General features: G+C 58.2%; 4 protein-coding genes across 4 annotated transcripts; 1 reads left to right on the top strand and 3 right to left on the bottom strand.

Moving 5' to 3' along the window:
• Positions 1 to 72: 72 nt before the first annotated feature.
• On the bottom strand, positions 73 to 3,226 carry EV422DRAFT_396491 (G subunit of NADH dehydrogenase). The gene is made up of 3 exons (XM_053066903.1): positions 2,824 to 3,226; positions 1,231 to 2,735; positions 73 to 1,159 (listed from the first exon to the last, which is right to left on the bottom strand). The coding sequence occupies exons 1-3, from the start codon at positions 2,894 to 2,896 to the stop codon at positions 347 to 349; spliced, it is 2,391 nt and encodes a 796-aa protein (XP_052926695.1). The 5' UTR covers positions 2,897 to 3,226; the 3' UTR covers positions 73 to 346.
• Positions 3,227 to 3,572: 346 nt separating this feature from the next.
• EV422DRAFT_550334 (putative voltage-gated chloride channel) lies at positions 3,573 to 6,418 on the top strand (the record flags this gene model as incomplete). Its single annotated transcript, XM_053071760.1, has 3 exons — positions 3,573 to 3,705; positions 3,832 to 6,112; positions 6,352 to 6,418. The coding sequence occupies 3 exons, from the start codon at positions 3,573 to 3,575 to the stop codon at positions 6,416 to 6,418; spliced, it is 2,481 nt and encodes an 826-aa protein (XP_052926694.1).
• A 5,337-nt stretch (positions 6,419 to 11,755) lies between these two features.
• EV422DRAFT_505227 (uncharacterized protein) lies at positions 11,756 to 14,326 on the bottom strand (the record flags this gene model as incomplete). The annotated part of the gene is made up of 4 exons (XM_053068476.1): positions 11,756 to 11,800; positions 11,835 to 12,668; positions 12,758 to 13,132; positions 13,757 to 14,326. The coding sequence occupies 4 exons, from the start codon at positions 14,324 to 14,326 to the stop codon at positions 11,756 to 11,758; spliced, it is 1,824 nt and encodes a 607-aa protein (XP_052926693.1).
• Positions 14,327 to 15,842: 1,516 nt separating this feature from the next.
• EV422DRAFT_566079 (Carboxylesterase) lies at positions 15,843 to 17,607 on the bottom strand (the record flags this gene model as incomplete). Its single annotated transcript, XM_053072388.1, has 3 exons — positions 15,843 to 16,189; positions 16,267 to 17,240; positions 17,318 to 17,607. 3 exons carry the CDS (start codon positions 17,605 to 17,607, stop codon positions 15,843 to 15,845), a joined length of 1,611 nt encoding a protein of 536 aa, XP_052926692.1.
• Between the last annotated feature and the right edge of the window lie 1,042 nt (positions 17,608 to 18,649).

Raw genomic sequence — 18,649 nt, 5'->3', positions numbered from 1 at the left:
GAAGACACCCCCCACAGGAGAACAGTAGGTGCGGAAAAGGGGTCAACGTAATCTTGAGATCAGAGATGAGCGCCGTATCCTTGTGGCCGGCCAGGGAAGCTTTCCTCAGCCGGCTCACCGCCAGCGAAAAGGCCATCCACAGTCTACAAACGGCCTGAATGCGTGTATGACCCCAGGGAACCGGCTTCGGGACGACTCGATAGGATCAGCGCCAACAACTCCATTCATGACCCGCTTTAGACCCCCTGAAAAAATCTCCCAAGCCCTCCAATCGAGACAGTATTTGAAAAAGGCATTTGCAATTCTCAAGCAAAAGACATATAAAAACGAAAAGTGAAAGGGTCGGTTACGGAGGGTTATAGATTCGGGATCGGGGGTCTATAGGTGTTATGAACGTGGCGGGGTATTTCTTCTTTTTCTGACTCTCGTTGCTCATGCGGCCTGCTGTTGAGACTTGTTCGAGGTCTCGTTGGCGGCTTCTTGATTTCCGTGTGTGAAGACCTGAGCGTGACCGGGAGGATTGTATGTTAGCAAATGAGTGGTAAATTCGTAAACAGGAGCAAGGTCCACAATGTCTCACCTGCGAGCACTTCGCCATCGTCGCTGAAGCCCTCGAGATCGGGTCCGTCATGTAGAAATCTGCAATGGGGAGCACAAACTTGCCCTCCTTCGCCGCACCCTTAGTGCTCTTCCCCTTCCTCAACTGTGTCAACCCCACGTCCGCAAAAGTAGCCTTCTCCACACCTCCATGGTACGCCACCAAAGTCGGGGAAACTTCCTCCATCCGCTCGCGAAGTTGCGCGGCGTCGTCGTACGGCAACGCGATGGATTTGCCAATGACCTCGCTGAGGGCCCGCACGATCTTCCAGTCCTCGCGGGCGCCTTGCACTGGCGCGACGGCGGCGCGGGTCTGCTGGGCGCGGCCTTCGGTGTTGACGTAGGTGGCGGTTTTCTCGGTGTAGGCGGCGCCCGGGAGGATGACGTCGGCGTAGTAAGCGCCCGTGTCGCCGTGGTGGCCTTGGTAGACTACGAAGGCGTCTTTGGGGATGTCGGAGGGGAGGACGTCATCGGCGTTGAGGAGGTAGATGAATTTGCCTTTTGTGGGGGTGGGGGTGGATGGGGTGTAGCCGATGTCGAGGGCTGCTGTGGCACCGGCGGCCTGTTCAGTCGCAAAGAGTTACTTGTTAGAATGATGCTCTCTCAGCAACGTAACAACGGTGCATGACTCACCCTTTGCAGAACATTGTAGATCTGGTGGCCAGGCTCAACGTTCTTCCTCAGCTTCTCAACCAAAGACGCGACGGAAGACAGAATAGCCGACGAGTCAGCACGCTCAAAGACCGCGCTTCCAACAACAATAAGGGGCTTCTTTGCCGACTTGAGGGTCTCAAAGAAAGCGTGCTTGCCGCTAACCAAACCCTCCAGAGCGCCAACCTCATCGCCAACATGGTCAAACTCGTAGTTGAGATCGGGGGCAGCGCCAACGACACCGACGTTGAGGTTGTTGGTGAGGTACGCTTTGCGGATGCGGGTGTTGACGATGGGCGCCTCGTGACGGGGGTTGGTGCCGATAAGCAGCAGCGCGTCGGCCTCTTCTATGCCGTTGATGGTGTCGTTCAGGACGTAGTTACTGCGGAAATCGGCGACACCGGCAGGGAGCTTGTCGACGTTGCGAGAGTCGGTTCGGAGGTTCTCCGAGCCGAGACGGTTGAAGAGATCCTTCAAGGCGACGAGACTTTCGGCGTCGGCGAGCTGACCGGCGATTGCGACCAGTTCGTCAGCTTTGACCTCCTTGATACCCTGCGCGACGGCAGAGAGGGCCTCGGGCCAGGTGGCGGGCACAAAGTCCTCTCCCTTCCTGATCATGGGAGTGGTGAGACGTTGCCTCTTCAATCCGTCGTAAGCGAAACGGGTCTTGTCAGAGATCCATTCCTCGTTGACGTCGTCGTTGAGACGAGGGACGACCCGCATCACTTCGAGTCCACGAGAGTCGACGCGGATGTTGCTGCCTACTGCATCAAGGACATCGATGGACTCCACCTTGCGGAGTTCCCAAGGACGGGCGGTGAACTCGTATGGCTTGGAGGTCAAAGCACCGACGGGGCAGAGGTCGATGATGTTACCGGACATTTCCGAGTTGATGGTCTTTTCGATGTACGTTCCGATCTGCATGTCGTTTCCGCGTCCAGATGTACCCATCTCTACGGCTCCGGCCACTTCGTTGGAGAAACGGACGCAACGGGTGCAGTGAATGCAACGAGTCATGCACGTCTTGACAAGAGGACCAAGGTTCTTGTCCTCTACAGCTCGCTTCCCAACGGCCTCGTGAAATCGACTGCTGTCGGAACCATACCGCACAGACTGGTCCTGGAGATCACATTCGCCTCCCTGATCACAGATAGGGCAGTCCAGAGGGTGATTGGCCAGCAAAAACTCCATAACTCCTTCCCGAGCCTTTTTCACGAGTGGTGTGTTGGTCTTTACGACCATCCCGGGCATGACGGGCATGGCGCAGGACGCCACAGGCTTTGGAGACCTCTCCAGCTCCACAAGACACATACGACAGTTACCAGCGACAGAGAGACGCTCGTGGTAACAAAAACGGGGAATGTCGACACCAGCCTTCTCACAGGCCTGGATGAGGGCTGCTCCCTGCTCAATCGAAACTTTTTTTCCATCGATGGTCAGCTCTACAGTTGCCCGTGCTGGCCTCGTCTGGCTGAAGTGGCGAGCACCTAAGGAAGGGAGGTTCGTTAGTGTATGGTGGTTGTAAAGAGAGCATGCCGTGGGAACGTTTTGCTCGTTTGTGGATCAATTACTCACCTCTTGCAGCGGACACTCTCAGGCAGCTGGCAGGCGCCAGACTCGCGGCGGACTTTGTTGCCAAGCGAAACATTGCAGCGCTGTTGTTTCTGTGGGGGATATTCGATGGGTATGTCGTCTACAAGCTGCCCTTGCGTGAGCGCCAGAACTGCGATTGCCGTTGAAAGAAGCGGAAATGGCAAACTTCGGCCTAACGGGCGGGGAAGCAAGGTTAGCTTTTTTCCGTGTGCCTCGTCGATAGCGTACGTAGGAAGCGAGTGGGTGGTGGACAGGGGGTTGTTACCTTTCAAATCCAAAGCGGTTGTTCGCTCGCTCGCTCCTGGGGGGAAATGGCAGAGGCAATGGCTTCCAGTTCTGTCTCTCGCCTTCTCGCTGCGACGTTGGTGGCCGTCGTTTCGCAACCACTTTCGAGCCGTGCGTTCGACATCTTACCCGCCGCCGCTCACACACGGAAACCCCTCAGCATCCCCACTTTTAAACAGAGACCCTCATATCGCTGGGCTGCTATGCGTCTGCTCCTGCTTCTGGTGCTCCCCGCTGCTGTCCCTGCGCTCTCCGTGATACCATAATCGCTCAACCACCGGCGCTCTCCACACGCGCAACGCTGGCCGACATCTGTGAATACCATACATATTTATAGTTAGATAGAGAGGCTCAATACCTAGAGCCGCCATATAGCAACGCTGTGTTCAGCGGAGAACCCGTCAACGCTACGTAGAAACGCTGGAATTCAGTTAACACCTTGAGCAATGGCGTCCTCCTCCTCGGCCTCGTCACATCCGTTCGGCCTGCCATACATTCCACAAGCAGGCGGTGTTCCACCACGAGCCAACTCCTCAACAGCCAGCCTGGCAGCAAGTGCTCTGGCGGGTAGTAGAGAAGGTGTACGGTTCGCAACCAGTTCCTCGTCTTCCGGACCATTGCCATCATCCTCCTTCACAGACGACAGCGACCGCATCGATCTAGGAGCAAACCCAGGGGATGACGACGTAGAAGACGACCAACCAGTGATTTACGAAGACTTCACCACCATCGATTGGATGAAAGACCAAATGCGTGACTACCGCCGCCAAAACCGTGAACGCAACCGCCGCCGCAACCCATCCGAATCCCTGCCGAGCGTATGGGCCTCCAAATTCTTCAACGCGACGCAATCCTGGATCCTCATCTCCATGATCGGCATCTCACTCGGCTTCGTAGCAGGGTGGATCGATGTCGTCGCGGCGTGGCTGGGCGATATCCGGTTCGGGTATTGCACGATCGAGTGGCATATGAGCAAGTCGATCTGCTGCACGCAGCAGCCGAAGCAGGAGGATGGCTCGTGTCCGGATTGGAATGATTGGAGCTATGCGATTTTTGGAGCGAGGGGGGTCGGCATTGTCAACTGGGTGTTCTATGTCGCGTTCTCGACGCTGTTTGCCAATGTGTGTTCATATATGGTGGTGAATCTGGCACCGTACGCGGCGGGATCGGGGACGGCTGAGGTCAAGACGATTTTGGGAGGGTTCATCATCAAAGGGTTTCTGGGAATCCGGACGCTCGTTATCAAAACCATTGGACTACCATTGATGGTGGCATCTGGACTTGCTGTGGGAAAAGAAGGACCGATGATCCACGTCGCGTGCTGCATCGCAAACGTCTTTCCGCGGCTCTTCCCAAAATACTGGAAAAACGAGGCGCGGAAGCGAGAGATCTTGTCTGCTGCATCAGGAGCGGGAGTAGCCGTCGCGTTTGGTGCGCCAATAGGCGGCGTTCTCTTCTCCCTCGAAGAACTGAGCTCCTTCTTTCCCGCGAAAACGATGGTGCGGAGCTTCTTTTGTGCGCTCGTCTCGACCGTCACGCTGCAGCTCATGGATCCATATAGAGGGAAACGCGTTCTGTACCAAGTCTCCTACTCCCGCCCATACCATTTCTTCGATATCCTCTTTGGAGTGGTGCTGGGCGTGTTTGGAGGGCTGGCCGGCGCGCTGCTCATCACGGTGAACCGGAAGATCCAGGTTTTCCGCAAAACCTCATGGCTAAAAGCGCACCCGGTCTACGAAGCCACGGTCATCTCAGCCGTAACAGCCGCCTTCTGTTACTTCAACATCTTCACCCGCGTCGACAGCTCCGACCTCCTCGAAGGCCTGTTCCGTGAATGCGAGGAGACGGATTTCCACGGTGTGTGCAGTCGCGACCGACGCGGGTTCGTCGTCGCGTCGCTGATCATGGCCTTGCTCATGCGCATCGTGCTCACCATCGTCACGTTCGGCGTCAAGGTCCCGGCCGGTATCTTCATCCCCTCCATGGTCTGGGGCGGTCTGTTTGGCCGGCTACTGGGCTTGGCTGTCCAGTCATGGCAGGAAACTTACCCGGACAGTTTCCTCTTCACCGCGTGTAAAGCTCAGCCGGACATCCCCTGCGTCACACCGGGGATGTACGCCCTCCTCGGCGCGATCGGCGCACTCGGCGGAACAACCCGCATGACCCTCTCCCTCACCGTCGTCATGTTCGAACTCACGGGAACGCTGCACTACATCGTCCCGTGCATGGTAACCCTCATGACGGCCAAAATCGTTGGCGACATCCTCGGCAAAGGTGGCTTCGTCGAGATGCAAATCCATCTCAACAAATACCCCTTCCTCGACCCGCGCGAGGACACCGTCGTCGGCCTCACCGCGTCGGAAGTCATGACACCGTTAGATGAACTGATCTGTTTCGTCGACAAGGGCATGAAAGTCGCCGACGTCGACGAGGCCGTCAAACAGGCGCAATACAAAGGGTTCCCCGTCATTCGCTCCATGGACGACTCAACCTTCATCGGCTACATCCCGCGCGAAGACCTCAAATCCTCCCTGGAAAAAGCCCACGCGCAACATTCTATTGAACCCACAGCCGCGGTCGTCTTCGACGACCCTGGCTCCCCGACCTCTGCACGGCGGAACACACTCACGCCTACGACCCCCGGGGTGACGTGGCGACATACCCGTGGGCCATCACAGCACAACATGTTTCGCCAAACCCGCGACGGCGCGCGGCAGTTGGTACTACCCCTCGACCGCGAGCCGTTGTACGTGCACCCCCTGGTCCCCATCGAAGTCGTCATGGACCTGTTCAAAAAGATGGGCCCGCGGTACGTGCTTGTGCTGCATATGGGGCAGTTGAAGGGGATTATCACCAAGAAGGATATCCTGTTTGCCCTTTACGGTGAGGAACAGCATAGTCTGGCCCAACAGGCGGATGCCGCGGGAGATGGAAATGATATCGTCTCCTCGATATGGAATTGGGGCGCTGGGATGGCAAGGCAGGGGTCAAACAACTCAACATCACGGATGAACCCGGGGCAGTTATCCCCGTCCTCCTCAACCGAATCGTTCGAGTTTGGAGGAAGGGATGAGGAGGGCGCGGGCACGATCCCGCTCATCCTCACCTCAACCAGCGATAAAACAACACACTACCCCCCGCCCGCACCACCATCGTCATCATCAGCACCCTCGCAGTACCTCTCTCCCAACCAACACCCCTTCACGCATCTAAACCCCCCATCAGCATCCAACTCCCCCGCCCCCTCACCCTCCCCAACCCCGTCAGCACGCGGGATCGCCCGCGCTCGTAAACTCCGTGGGGGGTTACCGCTCACGAGTAGTCTGAACAATTTGAGCGGGATTGCGAATAGCACTGCGGCAAGTAGTGCGAGTTCCGCGGTGGGGGCTGTGCCGTGGATTGGGTCGGCTTCTGCTTTGGCGCAATCAACGACATCGGCGGCAGAGGAGGGTGAGAGGATAGCGGAGCAGGGAGCTCCGTTGGATCCGCTGCAGAGGGGGGCAAGGTCGAGGGTTCGGTCGTTGAGTTCGGGCAGCGCTTCCGGAACCGGGGCCGGGGAGGGGTGGGATAATGATGGGGATGTGGGGTGGGGAGGGTAGCGGGCTTCCCTACATGCACATTCCTTCCGTACCCAGTGATGTAGGATACCCCCTATGTAGGATATACTGTACCTTTTGCAGAATAATTGGAAAACCGAAAAAACAGACGAGCATACTCGCTGGTTTTGCCCTTATCAACCTGCACGGTGACGTTTTAGTGAGCCGTCCTCAGCCTGGATTTAAGAGTTTCAGGACAACCGGTCCCTCAACGCGTGCTTCATGCGCGAAAGAACCACCCAAGCGGACCACGAGTTGAGTCCTTTTCTGTACAAATGAGACGTGTGCCTGCCATTCTTTCCATTAGCTGAGATGTGGATTTCCGAATTGACCTACTTGGCACCGGCCACTCATCCTAAGTTGCCCAGAGCACAGATACCTCTTCCTGATGCTTGACCAGTGAGCGACCTAAATAGGGTACACCCGCAACTGTGAATTCATGCGACTTTACGCGCACTGACCTTTGGAGACACCTACCTCGTCCCTCGTACCTCGGCTAAATGCAAGAAGTGGAGCAGAGTTCTGGAGAGAGGGAGGAAGAGAGCCAGTTGGAAGGGGTTTTTATGGAGGGAAAGGGTTGCAGCCGGGGCCGAGGAGGGTCAAGGGCAAGTCGTGGGGCAAAAGATAAGGCGACGGGGAAGGGTTGACGCGTTTGCTTATGTTACCACGCGTTTTGCACACTCCGCCGGACCGTCCGCAAAAGCACCCAGAGGGCATAAACAGGGCTGCAATAGCCTCGAGCGAGCACTGATACCTCACCGCAAGCGATCTTTCTCTTGCCCAGTATGATGTGCACTGGCCTCTGCATCAACCAGCGGACCGAGAACACTCTTCTTCCCAAGCGGCAGTGCTGAGTTACGGAGAACAGCACCCGAACGCCCGGTTGGAGATTAGCTGAGCTCTCTTGATTGGAGGACATACAAAGAGTGGTGCAATTGGAGTAGAAGTGGGAGGGGAAAACTTCTGGAGTAGAAGTGGAGGAGTAGGAGAAGGAGACTGAGTCGGACTCAGACTGGGGCAGGGGGAGAAGAGGCGGGGGTTCCGAATTTGCAAGGGTCCACGGTACCGGCCTGGTGCCATAAGGGGCCCATGGATTATGCTCCGACGCGTTTGTCGTGCATCCGGAATCAGAGCAACTAGATGCTCACGAAAGCCATCGACATGGAAACTCCATCCCCTTGCCGAGTTGGGGTCCGCCTGATTGGGGAGCCAACTTGCCTCCCTAGCGCTCTTAGAGAGAAGAGGCCGTTCGGATTTAAGGTTCCATTTCACGAGGGGGGATGAAGGCATTGGAACCCGAGCGAAGGACGGCGTGCGCCAGGGGCTAATAGATGACAAGCGCGTAAATTCGAGAAAAAGACGCGTTATTACCTCTCCTTACTGCAATGGAAAACGATAGCAACGGCGAAGAATGGTATTTATGACTCCCCAACAAGAAAACGAGTTCACCGCAGCGGTGAAGAAAAGGGGTAGGTCCGAGATAAACTAGCTACGGTCACGTGTTGTGGCACGGGATCTCTCACATCCCCCACAAAACACGAAGGTGTTTTCATAGCGAAGGCCCGGGGTGAAGGAAGCGAAGTCAGAAAGAGAACACAAGAAAAGAAAAAAAAAAAAAGGAAAGGGAAGGGAAGGCTATCTGAGGTGTCGTCGCGGTCCTCGAGGCCGGGCATAGCTAGGCTTCCGTGGAAGTGGGGGCGCTAGAGGCCGGGCGTGTGTCGAGATCATTGTTGTTCCCTTGCAGGGGTGGCCCTAGTTGTCGCTCCTCCACGCTTTGGAGTACCGTGCTCAGGAAGGCGTCGACGGTGCCGGGATCGGGCTCGGAGTGTTGTGGTGGGGGAAACGGGAGCGGGTCGTGGGTGGGCGCGGTGGTTCTCGTCGGCCAGTGGTTTTGGTAAGCGAGGAGGGCTAACGATCCGCGGAGGGCGCCCTCGAGGACCCAATCTGCTCCACTCCGTTGCGCGAGATACCAGGTGCGGCGGTGTAGTTTGCGTTCCCGCAGGACTTCAGCGTAGGTGTGGCCATCAACGGAGACCGTGTACGTAGGAGGTGTGGCGGAGTATAGGCGAAGAACGTCCGCATGGAACGTCGGGTGTTGGCGGGAGAGGTTCCGAGGGAGTTGTAAAGTGTACGTATTTGGGGTTGGGCCCAGCCGGACGATGGGGAAGGGGCCGAGGAATTGTGGCAGTATCTTCAGGCTTGAGTCGGGAAGGTCCTTATATTCTGGTACGGCGAGGGCGTACCGGTGGACTAGAACGTGAGCGCCCGGCAGGAGCTTTGGCACTGAGGCAGGCGCTTCGCATCCGCATAGCGAGCGAAGCGCTCCTGGCCTTCCCAGATGCGTTCTTTGATGAGAGTGACGAGATCTCCCATCCGCCTGGGCCAGTCTTCGGCTCTGGTGTGGGCGCCCGATTCTCTGTCCTGCAGGTTCATGTTGCGGGGGGTCTGAGGGTGGAATCCGAGGTCCGCCTCAAATGGTGTCATCCCGGTGGTGGCGTTGATGGTGTCGTTATACGCAAACTCGAGCGCGGAAAGGTGTTGTGACCACAACCGCCCCGTGAGGTCCGGGTTCGCCGCCATCATCTGCTTGACGGTCTGAATGGCTCGTTCGGTTTGGCCGTCGGTTTGCTGGTGGTTGGTGGTCGCGATGGCGGTTTGGAAGCCCAGGGAGTCCGCGATCGTGCGCCACATCACCGAAGTAAACTTGCTGTCGCGGTCGGTAACGATGGTGGTGGGTAGACCGTGTAGCCGAACGATGTTATCCACAAACAGTCGCCCGAAGTCCTCCGCTGTGACTGTCCGATACGTGGCCGCCATGTGCAGGCGCTTGGTCATGCAATCAACCCAGAATGCGCACAAGTCCCGGCCGAGGTGATCTGGGGGCATGAACGCGAAGTCCATGGTGATATCGCTCCAGCGCCCCTCGGGTACGGGCAACGGTGTAGTGAGACCCCGTTTGCAGCGGGACGTCTTGATATGGAGGCACGCATCGCAGCCTTGAACGAATTGCTTGACCGATTGTTCGAGACAGGGCCAGTGGAAGTGCCGCACCAGTCTCTCCCACGTGCGGAACCACCCGGGATGTGCCGCTGCATCCGCCGAATGCGCGTCGAAGAGGAGCTGGTCTCTCAAACGTCCAGCTGGGATATATAGGCGACCGTCGTAGTACAGGAGACCGTCGACAAGGGTGTACTTCCTTTCCTCGTGGCTCCGGGCCTTCTCCGGCTTCTGCAGCGCGTCGATGATCGATTGCGCGTAGTCGTCATGTGTAAGCAGGGAGGCCACGTGTTCGTGCAGATCAGTGCTGGTGTTCAGGGTGATCGCGGACACCTGGGCACGGGCGTGACAGCTCACGCACCGGGGAGCGTAGTCCGGGCGTCTGGAAAGGAGGTCCGCAAGGAGGTTGCTTTCGCCTGGTACATAAAGGATCTTCACTTTGTACTCCTGTAGTGCCTCTACCCACGCGGCTTGACGTCGTGACAAGTGCGGTTGGGAGCCCAGCCACGTGAGCGATTTGTGGTCCGTGAGCGCAAAGAATTCCCGGCCGCGGAGGTGAGGGGACAGCGCCTTGATGGAGTCGACGAGCCCGAGCAGCTCTCGTTCGTGGGTCCCATATCGCGTTTGATAAGGGAGCAGCTTCTTGCTCCAAAACGCCACCGGACGCAGCTGGGGAAGGAGCATGTCCCACTCCTGTGCCTCGTCCACCTTGGCCCCCGGCGGCGGTTGCAGGAGGCAGGCCCCGATCGCGTACCCGCTCGCATCGATCTGTAAGAAGATGGGCCGCTGGGCGTCGTACCAATGCAGAACGGGAGCGGAGGAGATGGCGGCTTTGATATTGTCGAAGGCGGCGGCCTCGTGCGTCGTCCACTTGAAGTCCACGGTCTTGGCAAGCAGGCGGGTCAGCGGTAGGGCGCGCTCGGCGTAGTTGTGAACGTTTCCCGACAAGTAGTTCGTAAACCCCAAGAATTGGCATAACTCGGCTCGGTCGAAGGGCTTGGGCCAGCCCGTGACGGCGGCAGTCTTCTCCGGGTCCAGGGAGAGGCCGTCCCGGGAAACGACAAAGCCGCAGAACAGGGCCGTTTCCTTGAAAAAGTGGCACTTCGAGAGCTTGGCAGAGAGGCCATTGGCTGCCAGGCGGCGCAACACCTCGTCGGAAAGGCGGCGGTGGACTTCGTCGTCCCTGGAGTAGATGAGCAGGTCGTTCATATACACCACGAGCCCTTGATCGAGGAGGTCCGCGAACAGCGTATTCATGTACCTGGTCCAGGTAGCCGGCGCATTGCAAAGTCCCATTGGCAAGACCCGCCACTGGAAGTGGCCGAATCTGGTCTGAAATGCCGTCTTGGGCCGATCCGCCACCGCAACCGCGATCTTGTGATAGGCGTCGATGATGTCTACCGTGCTGAATTTCGTGGCTCCCTTCAAGCGGTCGCGCATCTCAGACAGATGAGGGATCGGTGTTCGGTCCGGGATGGTGACTCGGTTGAGGCCGCGGTAATCAATGCAGAAGCGTAGGCCCCCGCACTTCTTGCGGACGAAGAGCACTGGCGCTCCCCATGGGCTGGAAGATGGCTCGATCCACTTCCGGTCTAGAAGCAGTTTCAGGCGGTCTTGGAGCTCCGTCAGTTCGGCCGGCGACATGTGGTATACGCAGGAGTACGTAGGTTTGACGTGTGGCGTGACGGGGATGGCGTGTTCGATGCCGGGCACCACACGCTCGTTCGGCGAGAATACCCCAGCATGTTTTTCAACGATGTCTCTGACGTACTCATGGACTCCGTCGAGGGGAGGGGGTTCTGGAGGTGGGGCAGGGGCCGGTACTCCCTCCGCCGGCTTGTAATCGCACTCGACGGTGACGGCCGCGATGGGCGCGGCGCCCTTCCGTAGAGCTCGGCGGAGCTGGTGGTGGGACATGGGCATTTCGTCGCTCTCATAGCCCGAGTCGTGGCCGGACGCTGCGTGGATGGGCACCGGCTTGGGCCGCACCACCGGGCGGGAAGGGGTGGGAATGTCGATGAACGCATGCGTTGGAATCAGGTGCCGTGCACCGTGCTCAGGTTCGTTGATGGCCAAGGACACTCGCGGACCCGTCGTGATGAAAGCCGGTGACACTTCCAGAAACCAAGGAAGGCCAATGATCTCGTCGGGCCGAATGTTGGCGACGAGCCACGGTAGCTTCCGCGCCCAGCCGTTGATGACAATGTCTTCAACGACGTATGATGTGGCGGATCCCTTGGAGTCGCGGGCCGCGTACTGTAGTTCCACCCGCGACGGTCGGGTGCGGAAGCGGTGGCGTTTGACGAAGCGGTCACTCATGATGTAGGAGCTGCACCCGGTGTCCAGCAAGACTGTGGCGGGAATGCCCGTGATGGTCGCGGAGACGGTGAGCCTCGCGTTGGTGATGAGCGGTCCATCTGAGCACTTCTTGGAGTGGATACAAAGCTGTGCGAACAGTGCCTGTTCCTGCCGGTCGTCGAGTGTGCCACCAATGTCGGAGATGTGCCGCCGGACGTGAGTGAGAGCCATCTGCAACGCCGGGTCGTGGTTGCCGCCCGGTGTTGGGGAGGAAACCCCGCGCGCACGGACGGGTTCGAGGTTGGGGTTGGACTGGGTTGGGATTCGCGCAGGGAAGGCCGTAGCAAACGCGGCCGGGTCCACGCATCGTCGGGTGTGCAGGATCGCCGGTGGCGTGGGTTCGGGGTGGGTGGGGTCGGGTGCGGGGGTTCTCTGCACTGAGGGGGTGGGATCCATGGGAGGGGGTTCAACGGAGGGGGAGGTCTTGTGCACTGAGAGCAACGGAGTCTTGGGCACTGGGCTGAGGTTCATGTGTACGCGGGATGGGTTCTGGGGGACTAGGGGGTTCGAGGTGGTTGGCGTGTCGAGCGCAAAGCGGACTTTCTTGGTTTCGCGCCCCGCTGCCGGCAGGGGAGCGGCACGCTTGAGGATCTGGCGCGGCGCGGAGTCGGGGTCGGGAGGACGGCCCAAATGGTGTCCCAGAGGCTTGCCGGCGGCCCTGGGAAACTTCAAAAATCCACCTGGTGCTCCCGGTCTGGGTGGAGGCTGCTGGGCTCGGGGATGGGCATATTGGTGGTTGCATCGATTTGGTGGACAGTCGCCGGGGGGTTGAATTCCGGGCATTGGGCCGCCATGTGCCCCGGCTGGCGACAACGGAGACACAGGCCGTTATGCATGCAGCGCTCGCGTTCTTCGGGGGTCAAGCGCGGGACCATGAGGCGGGGTTTCTTGTACTCTGGCACGCCGGTCGGGGTGTTGATGTGATGGACGGTAGTCGGTGCCGCGCGCTTGTTGGACCAGGTGGTCGCCGTGGTCGGTGTCCCGCTGGACGCAAATGGCTGGGGCCGTGGTCCTTGGGCGCCCGAATTTCGCTTGAGGTTGGCAGCTTCAGCGACCTTGGTGGCGGCGCGTTCAACGGGGGATGCCATGTCGTAATAATCTTCGACGGTGAGGTCCCGTGAGAGCGGTTGAGCGGCGAGGTAAGGTGCGATCTCGGCGCGGAGACCCCGAGCAAAATAGCGGGCCGCGTCCGTTTCCGACAGCTGTTGAACTGAGAGGCGGATGGCCTGGAAGCGGCTGTAGTATTCCTCTAGGGTGTTGTACTGCTTGATGGTCTCGAGCGCTTTGCGGGCGTTGTCTTGACAACTGGCGGGTATGAACCTCGAGCGGAGGGCCGCAGAGAACTCATCCCACGTGGACACTTCGAGACAGCCGAGCTGGTCCCACCAGGTGGCGGCCATGGCGTCGAGACGTCCGGCCGCCATTTCAATCTTGGCTTGGTTCTGCATCGGCGGTGCCGCGCGGAAGTATCGTTCCAAGGCCGCGAGGAAACGGTTAACCTTGGCAATGTCACGGGAGCCGTCGTAATGGGTCAGGTTTTTGCGCAGATCTTTCGCCAAAGTGGTCTCTTGGAGGGCCAGGACATCCGGCGAGACGGGTGACGGGAGCTTGGCTTGAGGATCGATGCGGAAGGTGCGGTTGGGGTTCGGGAAGTAGGTGCGCGGCGCCGCCGGCTGCACCGCGGGAGCGGCCGCTGGGGCAGCCACCGCCACTGGACGGGCGCGGAGCAGGGCGATCAACTCAGCGTTCTGTTTCATGAATTGCGCATTTTGTTCGATGAGCTTGCGGTTCTGGTCGAGCATCTCGGCTTGGGCGGCGACGGCCCGAGCTTTGGCGGCCCTGCGCGCGCGGATTGCCGTGACAGTGGCCTCGTCGTCACTGTCGTTGGTAGAGCTGCCCGGCGAGGAGGAAGGGGGAAGCTCTTGGACCGTGGTGACGCGGACGGCTTGAACTTCCTGGACATCTTGACGGGCGTTGCGGGCGACCTTGGTTTCCTCTTCCTCCGGAGTCTCGGGAGTCGGGTTTGCCGGACCCAGCTCTGTACACTCGTCCGCTTGAGGTTCCTCATAGCCTTCTGACTCGTCGTCCTGCTCGTGAGCGGGCATCGACCTCTCTTCCTCCCGAATCGTGCGTGCACGGGTGGAGCGGCCGCGGCTGCTGCTTCCGCCGAAGGCTTCCGATTCCTCCGAACTGGCTCTCTCCGAAGTAGCGCGGGCTTTGCCTTTGGTGATTCTCCCTGACTTGGCCATGGTAGCTGAGCTGAGCGTGGGAAAATTCGTGGTGCGTGGTCGGCTGGCGACGAAACAGAGCTGGAGAGGACGGTGCGTGTGGCTGCGGGACCTGCTGTTCAACGGTGGGTAGGTTCTTTGCTCAATGGTGGTGCTACCATGCAATGGAAAACGATAGCAACGGCGAAGAATGGTATTTATGACTCCCCAACAAGAAAACGAGTTCACCGCAGCGGTGAAGAAAAGGGGTAGGTCCGAGATAAACTAGCTACGGTCACGTGTTGTGGCACGGGATCTCTCACACTTACCCACGTTTCGACGCGGTTCTGTTGCGAGAAGAAGTCCCAAAGGCCCAGCGACTGGAGACCAATGTTGACCAGACCAATGTTCACATCTGCGGAGATCTGCGGAGATCCGGGGAAATCAATGAGTTCACAGGAAGACACATGGAAGACGGCGGAGAAGGGATGGACGTTTTAAACAGGTGGTTTACTCCGGGAGCATGTGCCAGATTTAAACCGCCGCGTGCTTATGGCAGCTTCGTAGCGACGCGTTGTTCCCAACTCCGCTCGCCTGATCTTGCTGCCTACGCTTGCTTGATACGCGTTGCTCTTTTTTCTATTAAACAACTCTCGCGTCAGGACCGATTCTTCGGCGGGAGGAGCCAACCAAGATTCCAGGTTCGCTGTAACCTCATCAATGGGCCTGCGTGCTCCGGGAGGACATCATCTTGGGCCTCATCCTTGCCCGACCCAGGCATATATATGCTTACTCACCGTCCAGATTGACGAAACCATATGAGAGCTGTTTCACTGACCAGAGATTCTCATCCACGGCAAATGCGCTCACCTTCCTTGACCTTTGGAAAAAATGACCATGACGCACTTTCACCTCCCAAACTTCCTCATCGGCCAACTGCACTTCCCTGGTTTCGCTGCAATGGTCATACGAGCCACTTCATCGTTCCGTCCCGCCGGGCTCCCGCAAAAACAAAACAAAAAGAATGAGCACGTACCGTTTTTGCGTTGACGAACAGCAGAGGCCATCGCAAAGAAAAGACTCTGCGAGGGAAACGGGTGGGCGATGCCTTTCCAAAGAGCCGTTAAGAGTGGCCACTTTGGAATTGCAGATATCTTGTCGCGCGTGAAAAAAGGGAAGGGCGTTGCTTACGTTACGACGCGATTTCAACCTCCGACGCGAACAGACAGAAACGTTTTCATGCCAGAGTGTGAAGGCAGATTGCGCTATTCACCTGTGGGAAGGTGGCTTGCGTTGCGAGCTGGTCGAGCCTTTCTTTGCGGGGCGAGGACGATATGGGCACTGGAAATGACATTCAGGCTCTTGGTAGCTCCCATCGTAAGCAAAGAGCCTGCAGCAACCCGGTCCCCGCACGGTTTCTCCACTGTCTTCGATACGCAAACTTCACGAGAACATCACACTCGAAAAGATCACGAAGCGTTGGATATAGTTTTATATAGGATATCCCATCGGTATAACAAGAATGTCACGCTCTAGCATGGATTTGGAGCTCCCCCACCTAAGCAATAGAAACCCCGTAATCGGTCAACTTCTTTCCCTTCAACAAATACTGATCCCAAATCGCCTGACACGTTTTATCATAATCATCCTGATTTTGCAGCGACGGCGTACCGTCCCGAGCCACCACAGCGATCTGATTACCCGCCTTGCCGGTAATGACGGGTGCACCGGGAATGGCGGCGGGGTTTTTGGCGTACGTCGCAAGGGCTTGCTGGATCTGGCCGCCGAGCGAGAGTTCGGTGGCTGTGGAGCCGGCGATTGGGAAGCCGAATTCGAGGGGGAGTTCGGCGGAGTGGTATGCGCCGTTGGGAAGGCCGGGGATGATTTGTTGATTTGCGAAGGAGGCTGTAGGGAGTAGCGCGGGTGAGATGAAGCGTTCTGGGGGAAGGGGATGTTTTATGATGTAGTGTGAAGAATCATACCTTGGTAAAGGTACCTGTGCACACGCGGGTTGCTCTTAACAGCGTGGATAGCCGAATCAATGCGGGCTTTGCACTGGAAAACGACATCACGGAACGCAGCAGCCGCGGCATCGGAGTCCGTCGCATACGGCTTGCCAGCGCCGATGGGGTAGAGCGCAGTGACGACCTCGACTGGGGCACCGGGAAACGTCGCCTGCACAAACTGGGTGAAGTTGGCGGTGCCGAGGGTGAACATGAACCCTTCATCCTGCATGGTGCCGATCACCATGGGGACTTTGGCGGCGAGGCCGCTCGTTCGGCGGGCGACGGGGTCGGAGAAGATGGTGAATTCATCCACGACGATGCTGAAGGGGAGGTTGAGGCTCTGTTCGGCTTGGATGAGGGCGTCGGCGGGTTTTTCCCGCATGCAAGTCAGCTGCGCGGCTGTAGCGGTGGCGTCGCATCCGACCGCGGCGGCGAGCCCGTTGAAGAGCGGGCCGACGGGACGGGCGAGAAACTGGGACGCGACGTTGGACTGGGTGATTGCGGCGCGGAAGGGGCGGTCGGCGACGGGACCTTCAAGGACAAGCGATTCGACGGAAACGGCTCCGGCACTCTGTCCGAAGATGGTGATTTTGGCCGGGTCACCGCCGAAAGCTAAGATGTTCTTCTTGACCCATTGGAGCGCAATACGCTGGTCGAGGAGACCGAGGTTTTGCTCTTTCAAGGGAAGCTGGGAGGCGCCGGGGAAGCCGAAGACGTTGGTGCGGTAGTTGGCGGTGACGACGACAACGTCGTGTTTGGCGATCACGGTGCTGTTATGGAGGGGCTGACCCGATCCGCCGAAAGCAAAGGACCCTCCGTAGATCCAGAACAGGACGGGAAGGTTTCCTTTAGGCGCGGCGCCAGTACCTTGCGGAGTCCAGATGTTCAGGTTGAGGCAGTCCTCGCTCTCGGCGGGGGTACCAGTCGCGAAATTGGCTTTGGTGAAGGCTCTGATGGCGGAATAAGAAGTCAGAACGCAGACTCTCAAAACATCATCAGCTGTACATGTGTCCCACACAGGACTCACCCGCCAGGTCCCCCAAACGATTGATAACAGATTGCTCCAAACTTGGACGCATCCACATCCCCAGTCGGCAGCGCGAGCGCAGTGGCAGGCGAGAAGCGGGTAGGCTTCGCAGCGAACTTGATGCCGAGGTACTGAGTAACAGGCAGGCCCGCGTCAGACTTTGTCGTGGTGGCCACACCGTTGAATTTGGTGGTGCCGATCTTGACGTAAGGCGCGGCCGGGGCGGTGGCTGCTGCGAAGACAGCCTGCGCGCCGAGGTATCCCGCGAGGAGGAGGGATGTGATGTGCATGGAAGTGATTGGGGGATGTAGGAAGGAACGCCGTGCACGCTTGATGAGGGGGGTTCAGTCGGGTTTGCCGCGCTATTTATTCGCACTGTACGCCTCTGATGACCGCCGGCTCGGTGGCCGGCTCTTTAGGCTGATGAGAGTTCATGATTAAGGACGTAGTCAGGATGGATCAGAACATAAACAGTCTCGTTTCTTCTGGATCCAGGCGGGTGAGGCGAATGCCTCGGTTGGATACTCCTGCTTGTTTGTTTGCTGCAGATCGTACACGCGGATGAAAGGGATGAATGAAACTTTACGACAGGGACTTTTGTTCAAAGGGCCCTCAGCTCCAACGTTATGTTTGGGCCCTGTTGAAGCTACTACGGGGCGCCATTACCGATAACTTTTCCCTAGGTATGATGTATCTACAGATGTAGGATTCGTAAAACCAGCAAGAATCATAACTGTACCAGCAACGTTTCTCTTGAAACTATGTGTGGTAGCCGTTGTGCCGACACCGGCGGGATTTGGCGCGAACCCGCTCCCCGCCACAGCTACAAACTGTCAAACGGAGTCTATTCGGGGGCCGTCGCCCGGTCGCCGGCTCGTCGGTCAATCGTCGGTTTTGGTTCTGGTATTGGGGGAACCGACATCGGCAAGTATGTACTGTACTCGCTACTATATACAGTATGTCACGACGCGTTTTTGGTGCGGAAACTCGATACACGCCCCGTTCGAGTTTAGAAGGAACCTCATGCACACTGCACACACGGCTTGAAGGTTTGGATGGTTCATCAGACCAGCGAGCATGGTCTGCTTGCGCCTGATGTTCTGCGTGCTGTCCTGTCAACCCGTCCGGACATCGTATCCTGGGCCTTTCCTTCGCCTGACCAGTGCCCGCAGGCCCTGGCCCGACCCCCGGGCGGCCCACGTGGCTCGGTCGATGAACACTTACACTACCTCACACATCAGGAAATCCGTTGTTGGAAAACGGCCTGTGCACTTACCTTTTGAAAAATTCTCTGCGCTTACGGCGATTGCCCTCGTCATGTCGACAAATCCG

Source organism: Fimicolochytrium jonesii (genome assembly GCF_025526975.1).
Source record: "Fimicolochytrium jonesii strain JEL569 chromosome Unknown EV422scaffold_7, whole genome shotgun sequence".
Lineage (NCBI taxonomy): Eukaryota > Fungi > Chytridiomycota > Chytridiomycetes > Spizellomycetales > Powellomycetaceae > Fimicolochytrium > Fimicolochytrium jonesii.
Note: the sequence above shows the minus strand (reverse complement) of the source record. Positions and strands in the feature narration are given on the sequence as shown.

Excerpts from the sequence above, each read along its gene's own strand:
- EV422DRAFT_396491 (XM_053066903.1), bottom strand. The coding sequence starts at position 2,896 with ATGTTTCGCTTGGCAACAAAGTCCGCCGCGAGTCTGGCGCCTGCCAGC. Across the intron at positions 2,736-2,823 it reads GAGAGTGTCCGCTGCAAGAG|GTGCTCGCCACTTCAGCCAG; the intron begins GTGAGTAATTGA and ends TCCCTTCCTTAG. Across the intron at positions 1,160-1,230 it reads TCTACAATGTTCTGCAAAGG|GCCGCCGGTGCCACAGCAGC; the intron begins GTGAGTCATGCA and ends GCGACTGAACAG.